This window comes from Zootermopsis nevadensis, unplaced genomic scaffold (assembly GCF_977971745.1).
Source record: "Zootermopsis nevadensis isolate Lab colony 2312 unplaced genomic scaffold, Znev_1.0 Znev_ptg000017l, whole genome shotgun sequence".
Lineage (NCBI taxonomy): Eukaryota > Metazoa > Arthropoda > Insecta > Blattodea > Termopsidae > Zootermopsis > Zootermopsis nevadensis.
In genome coordinates, this window is record NW_028259149.1 from 14,216,771 (window position 1) to 14,240,147 (window position 23,377).

The 23,377-nt window shown below is 37.3% G+C and overlaps 4 protein-coding genes and 1 long non-coding RNA gene across 8 annotated transcripts in view; 2 read left to right on the forward strand and 3 right to left on the reverse strand.

The window, feature by feature from the left end:
- The window catches only part of LOC110829063 (hemolymph lipopolysaccharide-binding protein), a 59,248-nt gene extending 58,866 nt beyond the window's left edge, over positions 1-382 (reverse strand). The window contains exon 1 of the mRNA XM_087350885.1: positions 252-382. The gene's annotated coding sequence lies outside the window, so the exon portion shown is untranslated. The remainder of the gene's footprint in view (positions 1-251) is intronic.
- Positions 1-9,400, forward strand: part of LOC110839297 (pseudouridylate synthase TRUB1) — a 62,052-nt gene extending 52,652 nt beyond the window's left edge. Inside the window, exons 5-8 of the mRNA XM_087350702.1 lie at positions 351-488; positions 3,284-3,404; positions 6,079-6,224; positions 9,115-9,400. Of these exons, the coding sequence (XP_087206828.1) occupies positions 351-488; positions 3,284-3,404; positions 6,079-6,224; positions 9,115-9,293 (584 nt within the window). The 3' untranslated portion in view covers positions 9,294-9,400. The remainder of the gene's footprint in view (positions 1-350; positions 489-3,283; positions 3,405-6,078; positions 6,225-9,114) is intronic.
- A 288-nt stretch (positions 9,401-9,688) lies between these two features.
- On the forward strand, positions 9,689-14,299 carry LOC147873672 (uncharacterized). Its single transcript, XR_015535562.1, has 2 exons — positions 9,689-9,775; positions 14,003-14,299. It is a non-coding gene; the product is annotated as an uncharacterized LOC147873672 (long non-coding RNA).
- On the reverse strand, positions 11,347-16,701 carry Grx3 (Glutaredoxin 3). The gene is made up of 7 exons (XM_022083380.2): positions 16,531-16,701; positions 16,350-16,452; positions 15,767-15,928; positions 14,440-14,697; positions 13,715-13,821; positions 13,520-13,630; positions 11,347-11,735 (listed from the first exon to the last, which is right to left on the reverse strand). The coding sequence occupies exons 1-7, from the start codon at positions 16,578-16,580 to the stop codon at positions 11,552-11,554; spliced, it is 975 nt and encodes a 324-aa protein (XP_021939072.2). The 5' UTR covers positions 16,581-16,701; the 3' UTR covers positions 11,347-11,551.
- A 1,521-nt stretch (positions 16,702-18,222) lies between these two features.
- Positions 18,223-23,377, reverse strand: part of LOC110839298 (sodium-coupled monocarboxylate transporter 2) — a 77,302-nt gene continuing 72,147 nt past the window's right edge. For all 4 annotated transcript variants that reach the window (XM_087350866.1, XM_087350867.1, XM_022083384.2 and 1 more), the window contains 4 exons: positions 22,362-22,516; positions 21,702-21,991; positions 20,811-20,911; positions 18,223-19,970 (listed from right to left, as the gene is read on the reverse strand). In XM_087350866.1, the coding sequence (XP_087206992.1) occupies positions 19,726-19,970; positions 20,811-20,911; positions 21,702-21,991; positions 22,362-22,516 (791 nt within the window). In that variant the 3' untranslated portion in view covers positions 18,223-19,725. The remainder of the gene's footprint in view (positions 19,971-20,810; positions 20,912-21,701; positions 21,992-22,361; positions 22,517-23,377) is intronic.

Consider the following 23,377-nt stretch of genomic DNA (forward strand, 5'->3'; position numbering starts at 1 on the left):
AGGGCTATGGCAGTAAACTTCAAGTGTATCTGTACATATCATTAGTTATTTCACTGTTGTAACCACTTTGGCTCATTAAATATAGCAAAATGTAATTGACTTAATCACTCTGAGAAACCTCTATATGTATTTTGATAATAATAGTCAGTTACATGATTTTCTTACCATTGCAATGCATGAAAAAGTTCTAGTAGTAGCAAAATCACAGCATCAGGCTTACATTTGTCTCTGTGCAACAAACTTTCACTCACCCAGTTTCTTGTTCGATTCCAATTTTAGCAGAAGTGCCCATAGTTAATGTTATATAGCGTGTTCATATCATGCAAAGGGTTGTTGATCATGTATTCCAGTTGTTGGTGTTGGCTCTGGATGCAAGATTCTCCCCAAATTCCTACATGGAAAGAAGAAGTATAGAGTAACAGGCCATCTAGGAATTGCTACTGATACCTACAATGAAACTGGAAATATAACAAAGGAATGCTCATACAGTAAGTAAAGATCAAATGACCCCTTGCCTAAGCACCATGAATGCATACACAGGTCTTAAAAGCAAAGTTTTACACTTCATAGATTTTGGGACTAAATAAAGGTTGTCAGACCAATGTATAAATCATAAACTTCCAGTGGCTTGCTTAGAATAAATCACTTCATAAGCTGAGCCTCTATGGTTATTTTATAAAGGGCAGTCAGAAAGTAAGATTACAAGGTTCCTGAATTGATTCACCAGTTGTTCAGTATGGATATGTCACTGCATGAAGTGTACATTATTTTATTATACAGCCCCATGGAGATTGAGGTACTTATCATACTATAGGACATTCCTCGTCCTGTCCTTTCAGCCATTGTTTCACTGCTGCTTCCACATCTTGTTAGCCTTCCAGATGTTGCTTCAGTACTAGAAATAGGTGAAGCAATATTTGGGAGTGTGCAGTTTTAAAACAGGTGATGACATGCAAAGAGCAGTGAAACAATGGTTCATATAAGTGGATAGTGACTTCTGGGTTAGGGTACAGAAACCTCATCACAGTAAAAGAGACATGTTTTAACCGTTGTGGGGGTTCATGTACAAACACAGATTATAAGGTATATGATATCAAGAGCATTAGGCCACAAGGGTGTATCATCAAAATGGCTGATCTACAAAGGAGGAAATTCTTGATTAATTTTTAAATGTTATTGATAATGGTATTGAATTACTGATTAGGGCCTAATCTTGATTGAGCGCTTTTCTAATTGGTCCAACTGTGTACATTCACTGAGGACAGGGGAAGAGCCATCTCCCAATAAACAGTGTTTTTTGAGGAACCGTAACGACGGTTGAAAAAGTCCAGAAAATTGAAATTAGTAACTAAATTCTTAATCCTGTTCTGTTTGGCAAATGTGCATTATTAAGAGTTCATATGCACAAATGTAACTGTATCTGTGTGTAGAGCAGTATCAGCATTATGCCTCTCTGTCATGGCATACATCCCACTATTTTGTTAGACCAAATATCTCTGACTATGCAAATATGCTAATCTGTTGTGTTATCCATACTGAAGGGTCACTGAATCACTGAAAGATGAATGTCATGGAAACTTTGTTTCTGTCTGCCCTTCAAACTGTGCTACCACTACTCATTCCTAAAAACTTTGAATACACTGAAATAGTGAGGAATGAGAAACACCATGGCTTGTATTATATTTACAAATGACTACTACATCTTACAGGCTTTCACTTTCAATTATATCACATGTATGAAGTCAAATTTTCTATTCCATTTTACTCGCACAGGACTATAACATAGGTACACTTACCACGATACGAGGTTTTCATGGCAGTGAGTCCAAAGATGGCTGTCTTCTGGTTTGTAGCACTGTGTAGTCTGGTAGAAGTTTACCAGTGTTTCAGAGGTCCTTGCTTACTCATTGCCCTGATGATGGGGGCAGCAAGGACCTCTGAAATGTTGGTAAACTTCTACCAGACTACACAGTGCTACAACCCAGAAGATAGCCAACTATAATTACACTTCTTCTTGATGGAAGTGGAAGCACTTTAAATTTACTCATTTAGATGAAAGTTTTAAATGCTGCTTTATTAATAATATACTCCCTTTTTAGATTAACATTCCCCTGCTCACTAAACACAACAGTGACTCTTTAACTAATGGCCCAACTGACCCCATGGTGTGAGACCATTATCAGTTGATGGTTACTCATATGATCAACAGATTCTGACTTTGTGGAACCTGTTATCACATTCATAAATGTCCATCACTGGACTGTATCCAGAGATAGTTTAGTCCAGTTAACATCCTCACAACCTATTTCTCTAAAATCTGTATTAACCTTAACCCTAGCCTATGCCTCAATTTCATAATTGGTCTATTTACTCGATATTTTCCAACCAAAACACTATATGCAATTTCTCCCTGCGTGATACTAATTTAATGTCTCGATTCAGCCTTTTCAGGGTCAAAATACAAATGTTTGTGCCTTCACTAGGAGCTCCTAACAGGTCAGCAGAACATTTATTTGTTATGTGAGGTTTTAATTTCCCATGTCATAGGAACAAATGGCACCAGCTCCAAGCTACTGCCATCTCTTGGCTTTCCTTAGAACTGTCACCTGTAGATGGATAACAGGGTCACTACACCACATACATGACTGAAAGGGTTAATGACCATTACACCATTATATTAAGTATACAAATTATAAAGCTACTGATGTGTGCTTTTCTCCATTATTCCTTTGTTTCCTCTTATTCTCACATATTCTTCCCTGTAATATGTTCTTAAACACTCAATTTGTGCTCTTCCCTTTGAGCAGAGGTTCCCAAAGTGTGGGGCGCGAGTGGTTTTCTGGGGGGGGGGGGGGGGGGGGGGTGTTTGTATAAAAAACTTTTTTTAACAAAATATGGAGAAACATTTTTAACATCCTTTGCTTGGTTGAGGCAGTTTAGTTGTCTTACAGTGCTGTATACTAATACGTAAATTTTTATGTCAAATCTGTTTGCTTGCACTTATTCTGGAAGGGAGGCATAAATTTTATGAAATGTTTTAAGGGGGGCACAAGGTATAAAAGTTTGGGAACCTCTGCCTCAGGGTGATAACTAACTATCACACCCATATGAAACATAAGTTAACATTCCAGTTTTAAATGCTTTGTGAATGTAATTACTAATTAATTGTAAAATAAAATTCTGACAAGATTATATACCATAATAAAGTGCTCATTATAACTATCCCAGAGTTCATAAACATTTCCACAAATTTTAATTATTTTATTTCATGTTGTATGCATAGGTCATATATCAAGACAGATGTTAGAAGAAGCTCTATCCAGATTTCATGGTGAGATACTTCAAACTCCACCATTATACTCTGCCTTGAAGTTGCATGGCTATCGCTTAGCTGATCTGACAAGGTAAAGCTGTCAATGTGCTTATGAAAGACTAGTTTCTTACCTTCTTCCTTTCATCCCTTATTCTTTCTTCATATTTCCACTCTCCTCTCTTTCATTCGTCTAATTTTTCTTTTATCTTTCCATCTTTCAGGTGTCACAGTCAGGTGGTTAGCACTCCTGCTTCATATTTCTGAACTCCTGTTATTATTATTCTTCTGACAGGTTTCTCATTGTTTTCCTCTGGCCCTGTAAGCAAATGCTATGAAAGCACCTTAGAACCGGCTATGACTTCTTCTTTCTACATATCTCTCCTAATTCATCACTCATAGTAATTTTGACACACATAACCTAATCAGTTGAAAGAGTGTCACAAAATAAAGTATGAAGTAGGTGCTTCAATGTTTAACCTTGAGATAAGGTAACACTGCAGTTATTAATTGCAAGATGCTCTAAAAACATAAAATAAGAAATGACATGTCATTTTTAGTTAATTGCTCAGTAGTTTCTCACAATCATTTTGGAGAGAAATGAAGTACATTTTATGATTTAAACACAGTCATCTAGAAGTTAATTTACATTACAAAGTTGAATAATTAGTAACTTGTGTGGCCAGAAAATACAGATCATTATCTTTTGTTTATTGTACGAGGGTCGCTCATTAAGTAATGCCCCACATTTTTTTTCTCAGCCAATAATGAAGATAGAAAAGTGTACTTTTACATGCTTGAGATTTGATGTTTCCCGCGTTCGTGTACGGAGTTTCAAATGATTCCAACCGATAGCGGAGCTGTAGTGAACTGTTAAAATGGCGTCTGTGAACGACTCTCGTTACAAGCAACGAGCTGTAATTGAATTCCTTGTTGCTGAAAAAGAAACGGTGGTGAACATTCATAAACGTTTGTGTGCTGTGTATGGAAGCTGTGCAGTCGATAGGAGCACCGTTGGTCGCTGGGCTAAGAGAGTTAAAGCTTCAGGAAGTGAAGAAACCGAGCTCCGTGATCTGCCGCGCTCTGGGCGTCCTGCCAGAGCCACCACTCCAGACATGTTGAACCGCGCGGATGCCATTATTCGTGAGGATCGGCGCATCACAACTCGACAATTGGCCCAACAGCTTTCAGTCAGCAATGGAAGTGTGATTGCAATTATCCAGGCTCTCGCATATTCGAAGGTGTGCGCAAGATGGGTTCCACGAAGTCTCACAGCAGACCACAGGATTCAAAGGAAAACGATTTCTTCTGAATTGTTGGAGCGTTTTGATGCTGAGGGAGAGGTCTTTCTGTCCCGGATCATTACAGGTGACGAAACCTGGATACACCACTTTGAGCCAGAGACAAAAAGGCAGTCAATGGAGTGGCATCATCCTCAATCACCGAGAAAGAAGAAATTCAAGACAACTCCCTCCGCCGGAAAAGTCATGATGGCTGTCTTTTGGGACAGTGATGGGGTCATTCTTGTGGATGTGATGCCAAGAGGTGCGACCATCAATTCAGACGCGTACATCAGGACCCTGAAAACCCTCAAGAAGCGTTTTCGACGAGTTCGGCCTCACAAGCATCCAGCAGAAATTTTGCTCCTGCACGACAATGCACGCCCTCACACAAGTCTGAGAACCCGGGAAGAAATCACCAAATTGGGTTGGACGGTGCTACCCCATCCACCCTACAGTCCAGATCTGGCACCCTCCGACTTCCATCTCTTTGGGCCACTTAAAGATGCTATCCGCGGAACAAGATTTGAAGATGACGAGAGCGTGATTCAAGCAGTGAGGACATGGCTACGTGCACAGGACAAGAGCTGGTACCGGCAAGGCATGCATGCACTTGTTCCACGCTGGCGTAAAACCGTACAAGTTGATGGGGACTATGTGGAAAAATAGTATGTGTAAAGGAAACATTGATTTATATTGTCACTAAATTTGAGCCATCTTGAATAAATATGTTCTGAGGAAAAAAATGTGGGGCATTACTTAATGAGCGACCCTCGTACCACTTTGCATGGTGAAACCTTGGGAGTGAGTTTGGAGCCGAGTGAAAGCATGTATGAAAACAATGGATAAATTTGAGGGAGAATTAATAACACCAACAGGGAGTTGATATTTCTGTAACAGGGGTAACATATTCCACAATGTGCTCCTTTCAGCCATCATTACCTTAAAATCACAGGTTCTCAGCCTTTTCCACACTGAGGGCCAAATCCACATTTCTTTACTGATTCATGGGCTGAAATGTTATTAATGAGGACAATTTATTAAGTGTTAGTGACTTTCTATTGTAAACAGGTTCACATATCACTTTTACAAAATTGGCCATTAGTAACACACATCACACTGCTTTTGCTTGCGTAGTATTTTAATTCCAGTTTAATTTCTGCCACTGAGATATGCATGCATCCCTCCAAATGTTCATCAGTGCGACATCCTAGTTCTTAACCTGAACATTTGCTGACAGCAACAGAGACTGCCAAATAGTGATGAGATTAACAGGATGTGTTCTCTGATATCAGGAAACACTATTTTATGACATAGGTTATCACAGCAGGTCTTAGGCCATGTGGCTGAGAACCCATTTCAAATTCTAGTCCTTTATACCACGGGCTTTGACGATGTACTATTCGCACTCCCATGTTTAACCAAATACATAACTCTTAAACATGAATTGTTTTAGTCTAGTTATAATAACAGTTCTATTAAATACAGGGCTGGCGTAAAAGTGGAAGTGAGACCTCGCCCTGTCACTTGTCATGCTATTCAGTGTGTGCAGTTTTCACCACCATCCTTCACACTGGAAGTACACTGTGGTGGGGGTTTTTACATTCGAAGTTTGGTGCATGACCTTGGAAATGGTAAGGAACGTATGCAAACATTGAAATGTATCAAGAACCCTTTAAGCTAAGTTTATTCAGGAGGCATGGTGCTATTCTCTCTAAAATAGCATATCTACTCCTAATATAATAGATAATATCTGTCACACTTGAATGGACAACTGTACCAGTCATGCAATATGGGAGGAAGAAAAAAAAATACAATAAAATTAAGTTCTGATGATAACTGTGGCTGTGGTGGAGTCTGGGGGTTGTTTTGTGTTAATGTTTGGCAGGAACCTGGCTTCAGTTGCCATGAAGATTTTTAAATTTAATTACTTTGTAAAGATATTTGATAAATTTGGTATTTTCAGTGTGATTTGCAAAGATAATTCTGCAATAAATGTATTAATGTTTAACACAAAGAGTTTCATTCTTGTCAAATTTGATGGGTCATACACTAGATTAGTTTCATCATAATTATGTAAACATTTTGAGAAACATCTAAAATGAGGTTAGAAATGAATGACCAAATTACTTCCACAATCAAAGCTAGCAGATGTACAATGAAAAATAGTGGCAAGTTTAAATTTTGTTCATATTGTTACCTACTTCCTCATTTATTTTTTATTTGTAGTGTTCTGTCTGATGACAGGTCCATATATTATGAACAGGATCCTTCCAACCTCTTCAGGTTGTCAGGGACCTGCTCATATATACGAGGGTCGCTCATTAAGTAATGCCCCACATTTTTTTCCTCAGAACATATTTATTCAAGATGGCTCAAATTTAGTGACAATATAAATCAATGTTTCCTTTACACATACTATTTTTCCACATAGTCCCCATCAACTTGTACGGCTTTACGCCAGCGTGGAACAAGTGCGTGCATGCCTTGCCGGTACCAGCTCTTGTCCTGTGCACGTAGCCATGTCCTCACTGCTTGAATCACGCTCTCGTCATCTTCAAATCTTGTTCCGCGGATAGCATCTTTAAGTGGCCCAAAGAGATGGAAGTCGGAGGGTGGATGGAGTAGCACCGTCCAACCCAATTTGGTGATTTCTTCCCGGGTTCTCGGACTTGTGTGAGGGCGTGCATTGTCGTGCAGGAGCAAAATTTCTGCTGGATGCTTGTGAGGCCGAACTCGTCGAAAACGCTTCTTGAGGGTTTTCAGGGTCCTGATGTACGCGTCTGAATTGATGGTCGCACCTCTTGACATCACATCCACAAGAATGACCCCATCACTGTCCCAAAAGACAGTCATCATGACTTTTCCGGCGGAGGGAGTTGTCTTGAATTTCTTCTTTCTCGGTGATTGAGGATGATGCCACTCCATTGACTGCCTTTTTGTCTCTGGCTCAAAGTGGTGTATCCAGGTTTCGTCACCTGTAATGATCCGGGACAGAAAGACCTCTCCCTCAGCATCAAAACGCTCCAACAATTCAGAAGAAATCGTTTTCCTTTGAATCCTGTGGTCTGCTGTGAGACTTCGTGGAACCCATCTTGCGCACACCTTCGAATATGCGAGAGCCTGGATAATTGCAATCACACTTCCATTGCTGACTGAAAGCTGTTGGGCCAATTGTCGAGTTGTGATGCGCCGATCCTCACAAATAATGGCATCCGCGCGGTTCAACATGTCTGGAGTGGTGGCTGTGGCAGGACGCCCAGAGCGCGGCAGATCACGGAGCTCGGTTTCTTCACTTCCTGAAGCTTTAACTCTCTTAGCCCAGCGACCAACGGTGCTCCTATCGACTGCACAGCTTCCATACACAGCACACAAACGTTTATGAATGTTCACCACCGTTTCTTTTTCAGCAACAAGGAATTCAATTACAGCTCGTTGCTTGTAACGAGAGTCGTTCACAGACGCCATTTTAACAGTTCACTACAGCTCCGCTATCGGTTGGAATCATTTGAAACTCCGTACACGAACGCGGGAAACATCAAATCTCAAGCATGTAAAAGTACACTTTTCTATCTTCATTATTGGCTGAGAAAAAAAATGTGGGGCATTACTTAATGAGCGACCCTCGTATATACATTCTTGGCAGAGATGATCAGAAGTGGTTTGCCATTGCCTTCTTCTGCGTGTGAGTGGAGTAATTGTTGGGATGCCACGGAGAAACCGGGGAAGCCCCCGGAGGAAAACTCCGTGATGCCTAGACCACGGCCTTGCCCAACACAAGTTATAAATTTGAGCACCACCGGGAATTGAACCCGGGACCCCAGGCTTACAAGGCTAGTGTTCTGACCGCTAGACCAGGCGTGTTAAAATTATGCAGAAAATATTATCTAACACGACATTAGAAACAAAGTATTTTCACAAAGATGAATTAAGCAGGATGGTACTGTAGCAGTAACATTCTATATTTATATATAGGAAACAACCAGTTCAATTTGCAACCAGGTTACCAGCTATCCTGATAGTTACTTGTGGCATTCTCACTCTCTCTAAATCATTGTTCTGCTGGGTTTTTTTTACCAGTGGTATACCCTAATTTGTCAAAGACATATGATGGCACACCACAAAATTTCACCTCAGAAAGGAGGTACAAAACTATACATGGCCATAAACATGTACCTGTATGTAATCAAAACTACTGATTATAAACCAGTGTGTACATGCATGTATTACAAATTCTAACTGTGAATACATGAATGTACTGAAAGTATTTTAAAATATATGATCATATCCTTCTAAATACTTATGTACTCACTTTTCATGATCACTACACATTTCATTGACACCATGTCTTTGGTAAAACATAATTTGTATTGACACTGCCCTTCTTACTGAGCACATAATATATAACTTCTGCGGTTGAATCTGTGTCATGAAACCAGAGAATCACTGTTATCAAAGTTTCAGAAAAGTATACTGAAATATTTTTGACTTGTATGGCATGAACATGTAAAATGTATATTTCAGCACTAGGAAGCTGTGCCCATGTCAGAGAACTTCACAGATACCAGCAAGGCCCATTTACAGAGCAAGACATGTTGGACTCAAATGAATGGACAATGCAAAATATTCTGATAGCAATTCAGAAGGCTAAAGAAACCCATGCAGCATTTCTGGAATGCCCCAGGACAAAAGCAAGTATGTAGCTTCATTATCAAGATAACATTTTGGTTTAGAATAAGTTACATGTTAAATATGCTGTATACAAGTCTGAGATGGAAAAATTAATAAATGAAAAAGTTGTACACTTTCATTAATGTTTTTCCTGCCAGTGAACCATCTGGATAAATATGGCAGGTTCTGCTAAGCTTGCCACCATCAAATATGTTCAGGTTCCTTGTGATTCCATTTTAACCCCTCAAGCCGTCTATTTAAAACCCACCATTCCTACTGCGAGGTAACGCAGCTCTGGTATTTAAAATCCGCCTGGATCTTTAAAATGCTACTTCTTACATAATTGCTTCTTCTGAATATACTATTAATTCCACCATTCTGAAAATTTCAATACTGTCTCCTACTGTGTTCATGGTTATAACAATCAGTAAGAAATGTATTTTTATGTGTAGACTTACCACTGTCAACGAGTGAAACTCAGAAGTTCTCCACGGTGTGAAAAACCTTGAAGCAGGTATCTAAACACAATCCTGTTTGACAGTCTGGGTACCAATAAACTGTTTCCCTCCTTTTCCTATTCTTCTGACACAGAACACATCTTTTTTGTGGCTTTGCCTTCCTTCCTGTTGGCAGTATTTTTTCAATGAAATGTCTTTCAGTGAGACTGCAGGGGAAGGATTTATGGAAGGTCTTCCTTGTTTACGAGAGTGCACTGCCCTTCCATATCTTTCAATCAGAGAGGTGATTAGTTGCATCCTGAAGGTCAAGTGGTCCATGGTATTATTTTGATGAGCGTTGTATACCACCACATTCAAAAGCCTCCCAAACAATTTCATGTACCACTTAGACCCTCTCTTCCTCTCCAGAAGATATGTTTGTAATTTCTGATCTTTTAGATCCACCCACCCCCCCAAATGCCTTAATGTATTCTGTGACACAGACAGGTTTCTTTATTTCAACACCACCTTCCTGTTCTGTCATCACTGAAGCGTCATGGAAGGTTGAATTAATTGTCACATCTTCCTTATCCTTCCACTTCATAACCATTATGCCATCTGACTGTTGTGCAATGGTTTCCCCTTTCTTCAGTTTAGCACATTTTACAGTGGTTGGTACATTTGTCCTGTTTAGCCGCAATGTCACTGCTACATTTGTCCCTTGCTTCTTGAGAAATGCCGCAAGATCTGGTGAGTTATAATAATTGTCCATCCATGATGTGTGCCCTTTATTCAACAAATCCTCCATCAGCTTCACAACAATGGATGAAGTTTTGTTGTTTTCTCCGCAATCTATTGAAGTTTGTAAGTCTGTCTCACTGCCAGAATATACCACAAATTTCAACAAGTAGCCTGTGCTAGATTCACAGAGATTGAATGTTTTTATTCCGAATTTAGATGGCTTTAGTGGCAGATAGATTCTGAAAGACAATCTCCCCTTCCATAGAGTTATGCTCTCATCGATTGCAGTAAAATCAGGTTCACTGTCTTCACTTTCACCAGACAAATCACTCACAGATTCCTTAACTTCTAACAACCCCGAAATTGCACCACCAGAAATAGAACGCCTATAATACTTTGAACTGGCCATGGTGCCCTCTCAATATGTACTGGTTTGTTACTATACCTACTTGGAATTCGTCCCTTTTTTCTCGGCCCTTTTCCTGCCTTAAATTTACAGCTATGAAACCAAAGTCATTCACCCACATAGCCTGAGATTTTAGCTGTTTACCTGAGTGAATAGTTTAAAAGACTGGTCAACAGATGGCAGATATATGCTATTCTGAACATGATAGCGCATCATGCGTACTCTGTACGGCAAACCGCCTGAGCGTAAGATTATTGCGTCGCGTACTCCATACAGCAAACCTGCTTGAGAGGTTAAGCAAGTTTTACACTCTATTTATTATTATTATTTATATATTAACGTTCAGATGCAATGGTTCATTAGTTCTTCCTACCAAGCAGAATGCTAAATACAGACAAAATTTAAGTTCCCTACATGAAATAGCGCTGTCACTCCCACATCAAAGTATTGCAATGGTGATATACTGGTATTGTAATTATATTGAATTAAAAATTACAAATGTGTGATGCCATAACTTTTATACCAAGTTTCATGAATATTCATAATTCTTTCATTATGCATTATGGAAAGCAGGCATGAAATGGATTACAAACTTAAGTTTTTGACCATAACATTTCTTCTAATACCAGAAAAGATTAATATTGTATTTTAATTAATCTACACCCATTCACTGTAGTAACTATTCATTGTTATGTTCAAAGAACAATTATGACTGTCCTTTTAAAGTACTGAGCAACTCGCCACTTTCTTTCAACTCCTTGATAATGTCTAATCCACCAATGAGTTCTCCTTTAACATATACTTGAGGGTATGTTGGCCAATTGGAGAAAGTCTTCAGGCCTTGACGCACTTCTTCATCAGTAAGTATGTCAAATGTAACAAACTTGATGCTAGAAACAAGAAATGAGTCTTAGGTTACTGTTAAGAATTTACAGATATGATAAATGACAAACATATTTAGTAATACAGTGCATTTTTTAACTTGATAATTACTCTCCGGAACAAAACAAAACACACCAGCCACTTATGTGCTGCCCAAAATGAATGCCCCACTCTGAAATGTAATGGTGACATTCCATTACAATAAACTTCAGCACACTCGTACATTTATCAACACAAATAAGAGTTCCATAAATTAAAAATTTATAATTCTGTTTCTGTAAAATCATGTAAAAATATACTTGCACACAACTTCCTGTCAAACTTCACGCAATAATACAGACCTGGATGAACAGGTTTTTATTGTGACTTAAAGTGAGACTTTGGATGGATGAAATGTTGGGTAAACTTCTACCAGACCACATGGTGCAGCAACCCAAAAGACAGCCATCTTCCTTGAAGCTTATACATTATTTGTGAACTATAGTGTGGCACATGGCTTTATCCTCCTTGATTATGTCATAAGTTTGTGAGAATGTCTTGCTCAATCATACACTAAACTTAATATTCACCTGCTTCATAAATTACAACATCCTGGTACAGCAAGTTATGAAAATAAGTCACCAAATCAGATATGCTTGTGCCTTTCATGCTCTCTGTACACACCAAAAATGAACACAGCCTATTCCCTCTTTACATGTCTGCATGTGGTCAAACATGAAGATTCACACATTGTTTGGCAGCTATTGAAAAAGTTCACAATTTCTTGACTCTACCATACAGACACAAGATGCATGTCCAAATGCAATGAGCACTTGCATCACAACGGCTTGTACTGGATGCAACATTGGTCCACAATATGTTACAAAAACTAATATTGTACGTTACTTATACAGGTAGCCCTCGATTTATGCCAGGGATGTGTTCCTGGATGAACCGGTGTAAACTGGAACTCTTTTATAATGTAAATCAATGGGAAGTCAATGACATGCGTTCCCAGCACCCAACCATTGACGAGTAATATAATGGCATTACATTTAAAGCTCTGAAATAACGTAAATAAAATAAAGGGAATTTAAAAAATATATTTTATACACTTAGAATCGGCAATTCGTTGGTCCCCGCGATTGACTGCAATTCTTTCATGTGATTGATGTGTACAGTCATCTCTGCTGTTATGCGATAGTTGCATTCACATAAGACGCCGACCTATAGAAAATTGCGTAGTAAAAATAACCCCGGTACCTCCGCAGAGATTAAATTAGTCCTCTGAAAGTTTAAAGCGCCAGGAATGACATTGCATAAGAGCAAACTTGCATATGCAAAAGTTTGCATTTCACAAACAGCTTTTACCGATTCATCAATCTCGGAGCAAATTCGCGTAAACGAAACATACGTAATTGCAGAGATGACTGTATTTATAATTTTTATTCAAAATCAGCGATGTAAGAATTACGATTTAGTATAAGAAGCTGTACGAGAAACATTGTAAAACGTTATAAATAATAGTAAAATATATTTCTGTCACTTTTTGACTTTCTAGTTTCAAAACCGGCGTTATTCTGAAACAGCGCAAATCGAGGGCTACCTGTACTTTGTGCTTAGAATAACAGAAATCCCAAGTTGTAACTAAAGAATTTGGCATAATGATGAATCAAGTTTGACCTTAAAACTGAATGTTCTGATTACAAGCTGCAGATGATGAAACACAAAACATTCTTGTATGGTTAGTGTTTCCTGTCAGCCATTTGTATTTAATCAAATGATCCCACCACAATTACAGTCTCTTACTTACTCAGTCTCTGCTAGAATTGCCATCAGCTGCTTACTGAAGCCACACTGTGGTGCTTCCCGAGATCCTTTCATAAACACCACACAGTCACTTTGGTTTATTAATGATTTCAGCCTGAAAGATGAAGAAAGCAAAGCATTACTAAGAATGTGACTATTATTTATGAAACCACATATCAATATCTGTCCTATGAGTTACCTCATTTCCAAAGTTTCCTTCTTTGGCAGCAGTTCCTGTAGTTCACCACTTTCATTCATTTCTTTCACAATATCCAGACCTCCAATGAGTTCACCATTGATGTAAAGCTGGAGACAATATAAATGATGACAATGGAGGCTGAGGACAAGTGTTTTCAGTGAAGCTAGAATATTCATATGTAATCAAATCAGTTTGGTAAGTTGTGCTGTCCGAGGTATAAATATACTTTCCTAATGCATTCTTTTAAAATTTGTATACTGCACTGATCTTCATGTTCATTTATTGCAGATACAAATCTATTGGTGGAAAACTATCTTGTTACATATTTGGTAAGGTATTTTGTTATATAACAATACTGCAAAGTCTTAAGTAACTTTTCCTTTTATTTTCTTGCACATAAACCATAGTAAAAATGTTTAAAATAGAAATTATAGATCTTAATTTATCCTATATTTTGTTTTATATATGAAATAATAATTGTATGCTGAGCCATTTGTGAGAAAAATGACAGAGTATATTTTTTTACCCTTATACATTAAATACACAGTGTATGCAAAGAATGTATAACAATATTGGTAAACAATTCTGAACATATTTCTTATTATTTATCAAAGAATTTTACACATGACATTGTAAGAACTCAGCATGAAGATATCTTTCAATGATAGTAGTCTCTGCATTTATTAAATTACATCAATATTCAAGAACAAAGAAGTTTGATTTACCTGTGGGTATGTTGGCCACTTTGAGTATGTCTTTAATCCCTGCCTCACTTCTTCATTACTCAAAATATCAAATGTTTTGTACAGAGCTCCATGGCTGTCTAAGAGGGAAACCATTGATTTACTAAACCCACATCTTGGTTCTGTTGCTGTTCCTTTCATGAATAACATAACAGGGGCTGAATTGATAAGTCTGTGCAGACGTGTTGTCAAATCTTCAGCAGCAGGTTTGGCCGATGTAGTATTTGAACCTTTGGATACCTGTACAAATGAAACACATCTTTAACATGACACCTGATGTTCTCATGGCAATTCATTTCATCATGCCGAAGTGGTAAAAATTATTCAGTGTTCTGGAGGAATTTCTGTGTTCTCCAGCTATTGCAAAATGGTAAAAATTACCAGATGTTAATTTAATGGGAGCAAACAAAAATATCATAAAGTGTTCCTATTCTGCAACTATTGACAATATTTGGGCATGTAAAAGTAAAGTTTGTCCCACTATACGCCATGTAGGCATTTGGGGGGAGAGATGGTATAGCTCCTCTCTTCCTTGACCCCGGCACTAGATGGGGGTGAGTGGTCAGCATCACGCCCCGGCCGGCTTTACCCCCGGGAAAGGACCCCGGTACCCATTGTAGAGGAGGCTGGGTGGGCCCCAGAGCCGGTCTGGACGCAGAGGCTAGAGGAAAAATCCTATGCCCCCGTCGGGGATTGAACCCCGGTCGTCCAGCCCATAGTTAGTCACTATACTGACTGAGCTATCCCGGCTCACATATTTGGGCATGTGGAGTTATTTAATATTTTGTAATTATCTGAAAAATTATCTTCAAAACACATACACAAGAAATGTTCATAAAGACCAGTCCAGTAAAATTGTGTCAAAGTGCTCTGATCTAAAACCAGAAAATTACCATTTATTATGCATTTCTACAACCACTGTATCAATACAATTTTGGTCAAAACATTTATAGTATACACAGTCCAGGAAACCTGATTGGTTACTGGATATAACACATTATAAAGGCAATGTCAGTAAAATGAATTCACATTTCAATAAGGATTGTAAGATACAAATATCTGAATGAATATTGTCTGTATATGCCTTGTGCTTTAGGGGTATAATGCACTGATGTTCATATTCTGAAAATGGGATAAATACTGACTAACACACAGCTAACCAACATATTTAACTTCACTTACAATAGAAGTGTTTGCATAAGAATTAATTACAGTCCTTTATTTCAAGCTAATTTAGACTGGTCTCAAAGAAAGCACTATGCATGCAGTATGTGTAATACACTATGTAAGAAGAAAATAATCTGATGACCTGTAAATTAATTTTCTTTGTAAGTTCAGCTGCATTGGCTCCATCTACTCTGTCTAATAGTGAGCCCCCACGTAGCAAGAGAAATGTTGGAACAGCAGAAACAGAGTACCTCAAGGAAACTTCTGGCAAGTCTTCAGCTGGACACTTTACAAACTTGACACCCTGAAACAAAGCACCAGTAAACAACTAATCAGAAGAACTAATTATTATTTGTGAAATGTGACACATTTCTCAATGTGGTAAATATTAAAAACAGATTTTTTACATTAGTGTCTTATAAGAACAAAGTAAAGTAACAGTTGTTACATTCTTAACTACAGGGAATACTTTTGTGAAGTCTGTTTTCCTGTGTTTCTGTTGACATAATTCTGATGTAAAGACTCATCACTTTTCTTCTTTTTACAGCTTCGTGTTACACAGTCGAAAACCCACAAAACTTGGTATATGAAATTTTGTACATTCTTGGTAATATTACACTTACAACTGAGTAATATAAACACAACATTTTCAAAAAGGAGTTAAAATAGAGACAACACATATTTTCAATTAATCTAATAACTTTTTTGCTGTTGATTTAACTTACCTTCAGTTCTGCTTGTTTGGCTAGTTCTTCAAGTACATCATTCATGGGACCACATTGTGTAGCCCAATCGGCATAAAAGTGCACAACAACTAGGTCACTTGAACTGCAAATGGAATAAACCAAATGAAATGAATGTGCTAGCTACTTAGTTTTATATATTAAGAAGTGATAATTTACAAACCTTATAGTATCTTCAAATTCCGTCTTCTGTGAAATGTTTATAACAACCATTTTTAATATATGTGCAGGTAGTAAAAAAGTCTGATTCCTTTCTACTCTCCAAAAACCAAAAATTTCGTCACATTTACCACACTCGAATCACTTACTTACTTACTCTCAATGCTAGTTTTCTCTGCACCATACAGTAATCACAGGTTAGATCAGAGCATGTATAGTGGGGAGGGGGGGGCTAACACCACAGATAACTAAAGAACATAATATGGTGAAACTGTTTCGCAATTGGTACCAGTAGGTGGCACGGTATTTAAGGTTTGTTGAATAGGTGCTCCTATTATTTTTGCGCGTGGAACTTTCAACAAATATTTATCAAAATCCCAAACATTGTTTAGGTAGTATTTACACTTCAGACTGTTCGTAGCTTAACTTGCTAGACAAAATCTTATTTCTATATGGTTTTCCGTGATTATTACCTCCGCCGCCACAGTGGTTTTGTGTTTGGCGGCACTGGACGAAACTCTTTCATTTGGTTCCGTGGGTTTATTGGGTTTTTGGACTTTGTTCATCGTCCAAGGTTAAAATGTATACGACGTTTCGAAAATCGGATCCTTGGACAAAGTACAAAAACCCGACAAACACGACTTAAAGACTTTTATGTTTATTTTTTTAATCGTACAAACTTTTCTTGTCACATTTTTACATTCTACCAAATCCAGAATATAATTTCTTTCAGTGAACACTAGAGAAACCTAATGGTTCTACCATGTCACATTCCAGTTTAGAGCTGAAACATGTGAAACCACTGTTCATGTTAGTTTATCACTTTACCACATATTTTGCAACTATACACATTTATGGATATTATGTAAAAATAAACCACTACCATTGTAGTCTTATTAAAGTATACATTTAACATGTTCTACAGGAACAAAAAATGCAGTAAATTATCTGTAATTTTCAAACATGCATTTCCATTCTTTGCTAAACTTGGATGTTCGTTTATAGCATATATATACACATTTAGTAACAGAGAACATGTACTTTTTACAGGAATCATCTTGAGAACTATTCCATGGAGGGGACCAAGGACAAGAAGTTGAAACAAAGTGAGGTAAGGTACACAAAAGAAATTGACAAAGTGTGTTCATAGATACAAAAGGAGAACAGAGAATAATAATGTTATCATGGTAGAACTGTGAGAAAATTATATCAAATCTAAAACTTCTTGACGATGGTGAAGTCATTTTGAGATAGGGATTAGCTCTATCTAGTGGGCCCAACTGAGTAGGAACCTGAAGACGGAGATAGAGCACCATCTCCAAAACGTCGTTTTACGTTTTATATTTTACTAGATGGATAATATCCAAGAAAATTTTTATTCAAATGTGAGAAAATTATGTTGGTGAGATAATTATTTTTTCTGTAAAGGCAAGATAATTTTTGCCATCTCTCATCAGTCTACATTGTCTTTGCTTTTAAAATTGGTTTTAAAATTGTTATGATATGCAGAATTTTGAGGGACAGTCATTTTACACTCAGACTTTTTGTTCATGAGAGATTGCATCATTATTGAATCATGTCCCTATGCTTGAAATGTGGGACCTGGAACCTCCCAAACATGAAAGAGTTGATCTAACCACTCTGCCATATTAAGCAGGGCCTTCTTTACTTATGAGGTAATATATAAACACTGGGACTGGCTAGTCACTAAAATTATTTATTCAACAGTCACATTCTGTATCACAATTTAATATACAGTAACCATCCAAACATCAAATAATTATTGCTATAAAATGGAATACATATTATTGTTAAGAATCCCTGAATATAGTTTCTCCTATAAAATTAATATTTTTTGTGCCTGGGTTTCCTTTGAAAATTGTTATGAAACAACCAGCCATTACTTTCCCTCATTTACTATTAAGTTTGCTTTGTCATCTTTGTATTCAGCACTATCTAAAACATATTGCTGATAAAACAGGTTCAAAAGATAGAGATTTTGGAAACAATACAGAGAACTGAGGAGTAAATGACTGAAGCTATTACCACATGCTTTATAACAAAACTTAATAAATAAATTATCTTATATTGTTTTTCCTCTTGTATGGAACTTTATGACTCAAATGTCATTCTTCATGTACTTTGTTTCAAGATTTGTAAATTCAGTTTGAAGTGGCCAACTGGTAATATGCTGTATTAAATGGACTATGCTTGTGTTGGACAAAGATTCATCTGAGTCATGAGTCGATAAGAATAAGGTTGTAGAGTGACTGTTGTTCTATTAACACTGACATATTTGTCCATTACATGTAATGGTTAAAAAATATTAACTCACTCATATACGCTACAGATATATGAAAACATATTTTGTGTTAAATTATAGAAGTTCAATTTCTAAGTTAGGTGTTTGATTTCAACATAATTTTTCAGCCTCATTAACAATGTACTAAGATCTTGACAACAAAAATGGCACATTAGTGCTAATCTTTAAGTTGTGTTAGAAAGAAATAAGTCACTAATACATAACATTGAATGCTCTAGTAGCATACATTCTCATATATTCACATGTTAGGAAGATTGTGATGTAGAAATGTTGTTCATTTAATATGAAACTTTAGTCCTGTGGCCATATCAGATGCGAAATCAGCACCATGACAAGGTGGCTTCTTAATTATAATAGTTCCTGTTGCTGACTTTACACTTATTCACTGATCAGCAAACAATATGGAGTTTGGTCACTGCATGTAAAATACTTATCCTCACAATGCTGATACTTATATAAAAGCATATCAAAATAGTTTTAAAATTGTAATAAATATATCACCACTATTAAGAAACATGTATTTGTATGGCAGTTGTTATTCACAGTTTGAATTTGAACAAGGTCTGTAACTTGTTTGCTACAATTTGCATCTTTGGTTCCACAAACTAAAGTCTTGATATTAACGGTTGTTATTGGAACTTCTGTATGGCCCTATGACTATTCCTGTAACTCCATCTTTTGATAGTCCACTTGTCCTCTGCCATCATTTGTACAATATACCCAGGCAAAACAATAGAAGCTGCCCTAAGTACTGGGTTCCTTCCATTATGGAAGATGTAAATTGAGTCACCGATTGCCAGAGACAACCAAGACTGTTTTTACAATATGTGGTTTACACATTCTCAACAAAACATTTGTTGAGTGTAACAAATGGTGTCATATGGGGCTCTTTCCATTTGCTGTAGTAAATTCAGTTGCTCTATATCTGGGTTCTTTTGAAAAATCACATGGTCTCTCTTCATCTCTTGTCTGGAGGACTTCAGAACTGCTATTATTGAATTTATCTGGGCTTGTTGTCTTATCTTGAACATATCTGCGAGGTCGTCCAGGAAACAACAAACTGATCTTCAGTGCTAGAGGATGAATTAGTTTTTCATCATAGGCATCTTCTGGTGAGGTTCCTGAAACATGGATAATAAGTTCTGTAAACTAAACTGACTAAAACTTCAGATGGCCAATAAATTTCCTGCTTTTGTGTTGTCTGAAGTTTTATTACCATGTGTTACAAATTGCCACCACTTGATACTATTGTGAGCCAGTTCAGTCCAAGCCTTCATCACATATAATTACATTCATTCTGGGTGATATAATTTTTTTATGGGGATATTTGTATACGTGTTATAAATGTTAAAAGAACAAGTTCTACTGTTTTGTTTGATATTTATCTTTTGAAGTATTGAAATTAAATGAGGCATATATATTATTTTATTATGTAGGATTTGAGGTTTCTACAGTGGTGAGTCTGAAGATTGCTGTCTTCTGGGTTATTGCGCTGTGTAGTCTGGTAGATTTCCACTAACATTTCAGAGGTCATACTGCCTCCGTCATCAGGGCACAATAACCCAGAAGACAGCAATCTTCATTATTTTATTAGTTTGGCTAGTTAGGTAGCTAATGGGTAGGCTGGGGCATGTGTCCAACAATAGGTTGTATTCCTAATGGGGATTTTATTTAATTGAAGTACAATTTCTTCATCACATACTTTAACATGATCTTCCCAGTTACACATAGTTCTCCCAAGCAATCTCATCCCAAGGCTCTTTGACCAAAATTAGGGATTCAATCACATTTACTCTATGCATGTTACAACACCTATACCATATTTCATTTTTTAATCACCTTAATAATTTCGTACATTTTTAACAGTGAGACAAGTGGTTCAGATGTTACCATTGCACTATGATGGGACATGCTTAATCATTAATTTCATAATATTTATGTAAATAACTGTTCACACCTACCAGTGATGTAGCTGACTACGATTCCCAAAAGAACTGTAATTCCACAGCCAATCAGTGAGTAGTACATGTATGTTATGGAATACAGCTGTATTAGGCCATTCCTGTAAAGAATACATTTTGTAAACTAAACAGTTAAGTACTCCACGCTTATGCAGTGAAAAACAGTATAATACTTTTCCTCACATGGAACATCCACAGAATTATAATAGAAGGGTTACTAATGATAGTAACGTAGAATTTAGACAGTTATGACATTAAATTGTAGATCCCAAACAGTTTTAATTACACAGAATGCCAAATGAAGTCAATTTTTAAACTCATGTTCTTATTAACACTCAAAGTTAAATATCACATATATTAATATGACACATTGTCTTGTGTGTCTTTATTTAATTCACTTGTGTTGCTTGGTATAAAAATTAATTATTTGTAATGAAGGAAGTCTTGTCTCATCAGGAAAAGAATTTACTATCATGAAGTTACTGAAGCTCTATGCTATACAGTAACCGATTGTTTGGGCTTTGCAGTTCATGTTTGTTTGTTGTTTTTTTTCCCCCTTCCCACATTCAATAAAATCCAAGAAACAGACAAATTGGGTCCAATGTGATCCCGCAATGAAACTACTTTTGTAATGTTATTCAGACGATGTTTTTACTATGCTAACTTAGTTGAGACACGATAAAATAGGCAGCTAGAAACATGGCCAGGTGAACATAAATAATGTTTGTAAATTATTTTTCTTGCATCACATTTGATCCTAATTGGACATGCAAGGGTTGATGCTCTCATATCTCCAAACTCTTAGAACCTGTGTTACATACCTGGAACCATTTGTGTGGCAAAACTTGTAAGATTTTTAGAATGTACATACAGCCTTCCTTCAATACTTACTCAGGTCCTTTGTTAGTAGGTACTGCTTCCTCCATATCAGAAGAAATATTTTTGAATGTACTGTAATTATACAAAGGTTCCTCTGAATTACTGTGATTGGCCCATTCAAAGTGATACTTAGAATCTGGTACCACAATTTCAGCAGGAGAAACTACATGGCTATAAGAGTCATTATTACACCCAGCTGTAGACAAGGGCAGAAGCTGAACTGGAGGCTTGTCGACAGTCAGACTCCCAAATGTGATCCAGAGAGTTACTATGTGACTGACCATCATCCCACTTACTGCCCCCTGCAACAAAATTTGAAGCTTATTATTTACAGGTTCTGCCTACGTCATAATACACTGACGTTTCCACCAGGGTGGGTTGTCTCATGATCAAGGGAACTCTGTTGATATCAAAGATCTATACAGTATATTTTTAAATATGCTGTGCATTTAACAAAATACAAGAAACTCAAGTTTTACTGCTTTTGTAGCTAGATTTACTCATTTTAAAATGAAAAAATTGTCAAATGTCAACATATGTTAGAGCTATATTTTAAATAACATGTACATGGAGACATATACAAGTGAGATAATCAGACAGGAATTTTCTCAAGAAAAGTATTCCAGGAATGACAGTGTTTGGGAACCATTCGCACAGTCTGTTATAAGTTACCTTCCAGTTAACACAAGGAAACAGCATTGCCAGCAGGAAGACCCCGAGCAGTGGTCCACTTGTGGCCGATGTCATAAGCATGGACGACTCAATTACACCAGAAAGAGTGGCCACTCCAAATGAAATGCCCATGATAAGGATCCCATATAAAGCACCTGAAATAAAGACCTTGTCTTCAATTACTGGATCGGATGGTTCCTGTGAGATTAAACCTTATAGTTTTTAATACTCTTAGTATAATACTAGATTTGATTATAACATGCCACCATGAAAATTTAACATAAATCATAATAATCATCTGTAGGATTTGAGGTTTCACAGCGGTGAGTATGAAGAATTCTGTCTTCTGGGTTGTTGCGCTGTGTAGTCTGGTCGATGTTAACCAACGTTTCAGAGGTCATATTCATCGCCCTGATGACAGAGGCAGTATGACCTCTGAAACGTTGGTTAACATCGACCAGACTACACAGCGCAAGAACCCAGAAGACAGAAATCTTCATACTCATCGCCCTGATGACGGAGGCAGTATGACCTCTGAAACGTTGGTTAACATCGACCAGACTACACAGTGCAACAACCCAGAAGACAGAAATCTTCATACTCATCGCCCTGATGATGGAGGCAGTATGACCTCTGAAACGTTGGTTAACATCGACCAGACTACACAGCGCAAGAACCCAGAAGACAGAAATCTTCATACTCATCGCCCTGATGACGGAGGCAGTATGACCTCTGAAACGTTGGTTAACATCGACCAGACTACACAGCGCAATAACCCAGAAGACGGAATTCTTCATAATAATCATCTGTTACAACTAAAAATATTCATGCAGTCACCATGTTCTTTTGATTGATGTCTGGAAGATTCCTGGTTCCAGTCACAGCTATCCTGACTCAGGTTCTTGACTATTTTCCCTAGGTCTTCCAGGATGATACCTTATGACACAACACAACTGCTTCCTCCCACATTTTTGCCAAAATACCCATAATCATACTTCATTCTGTAATTGTCCTGA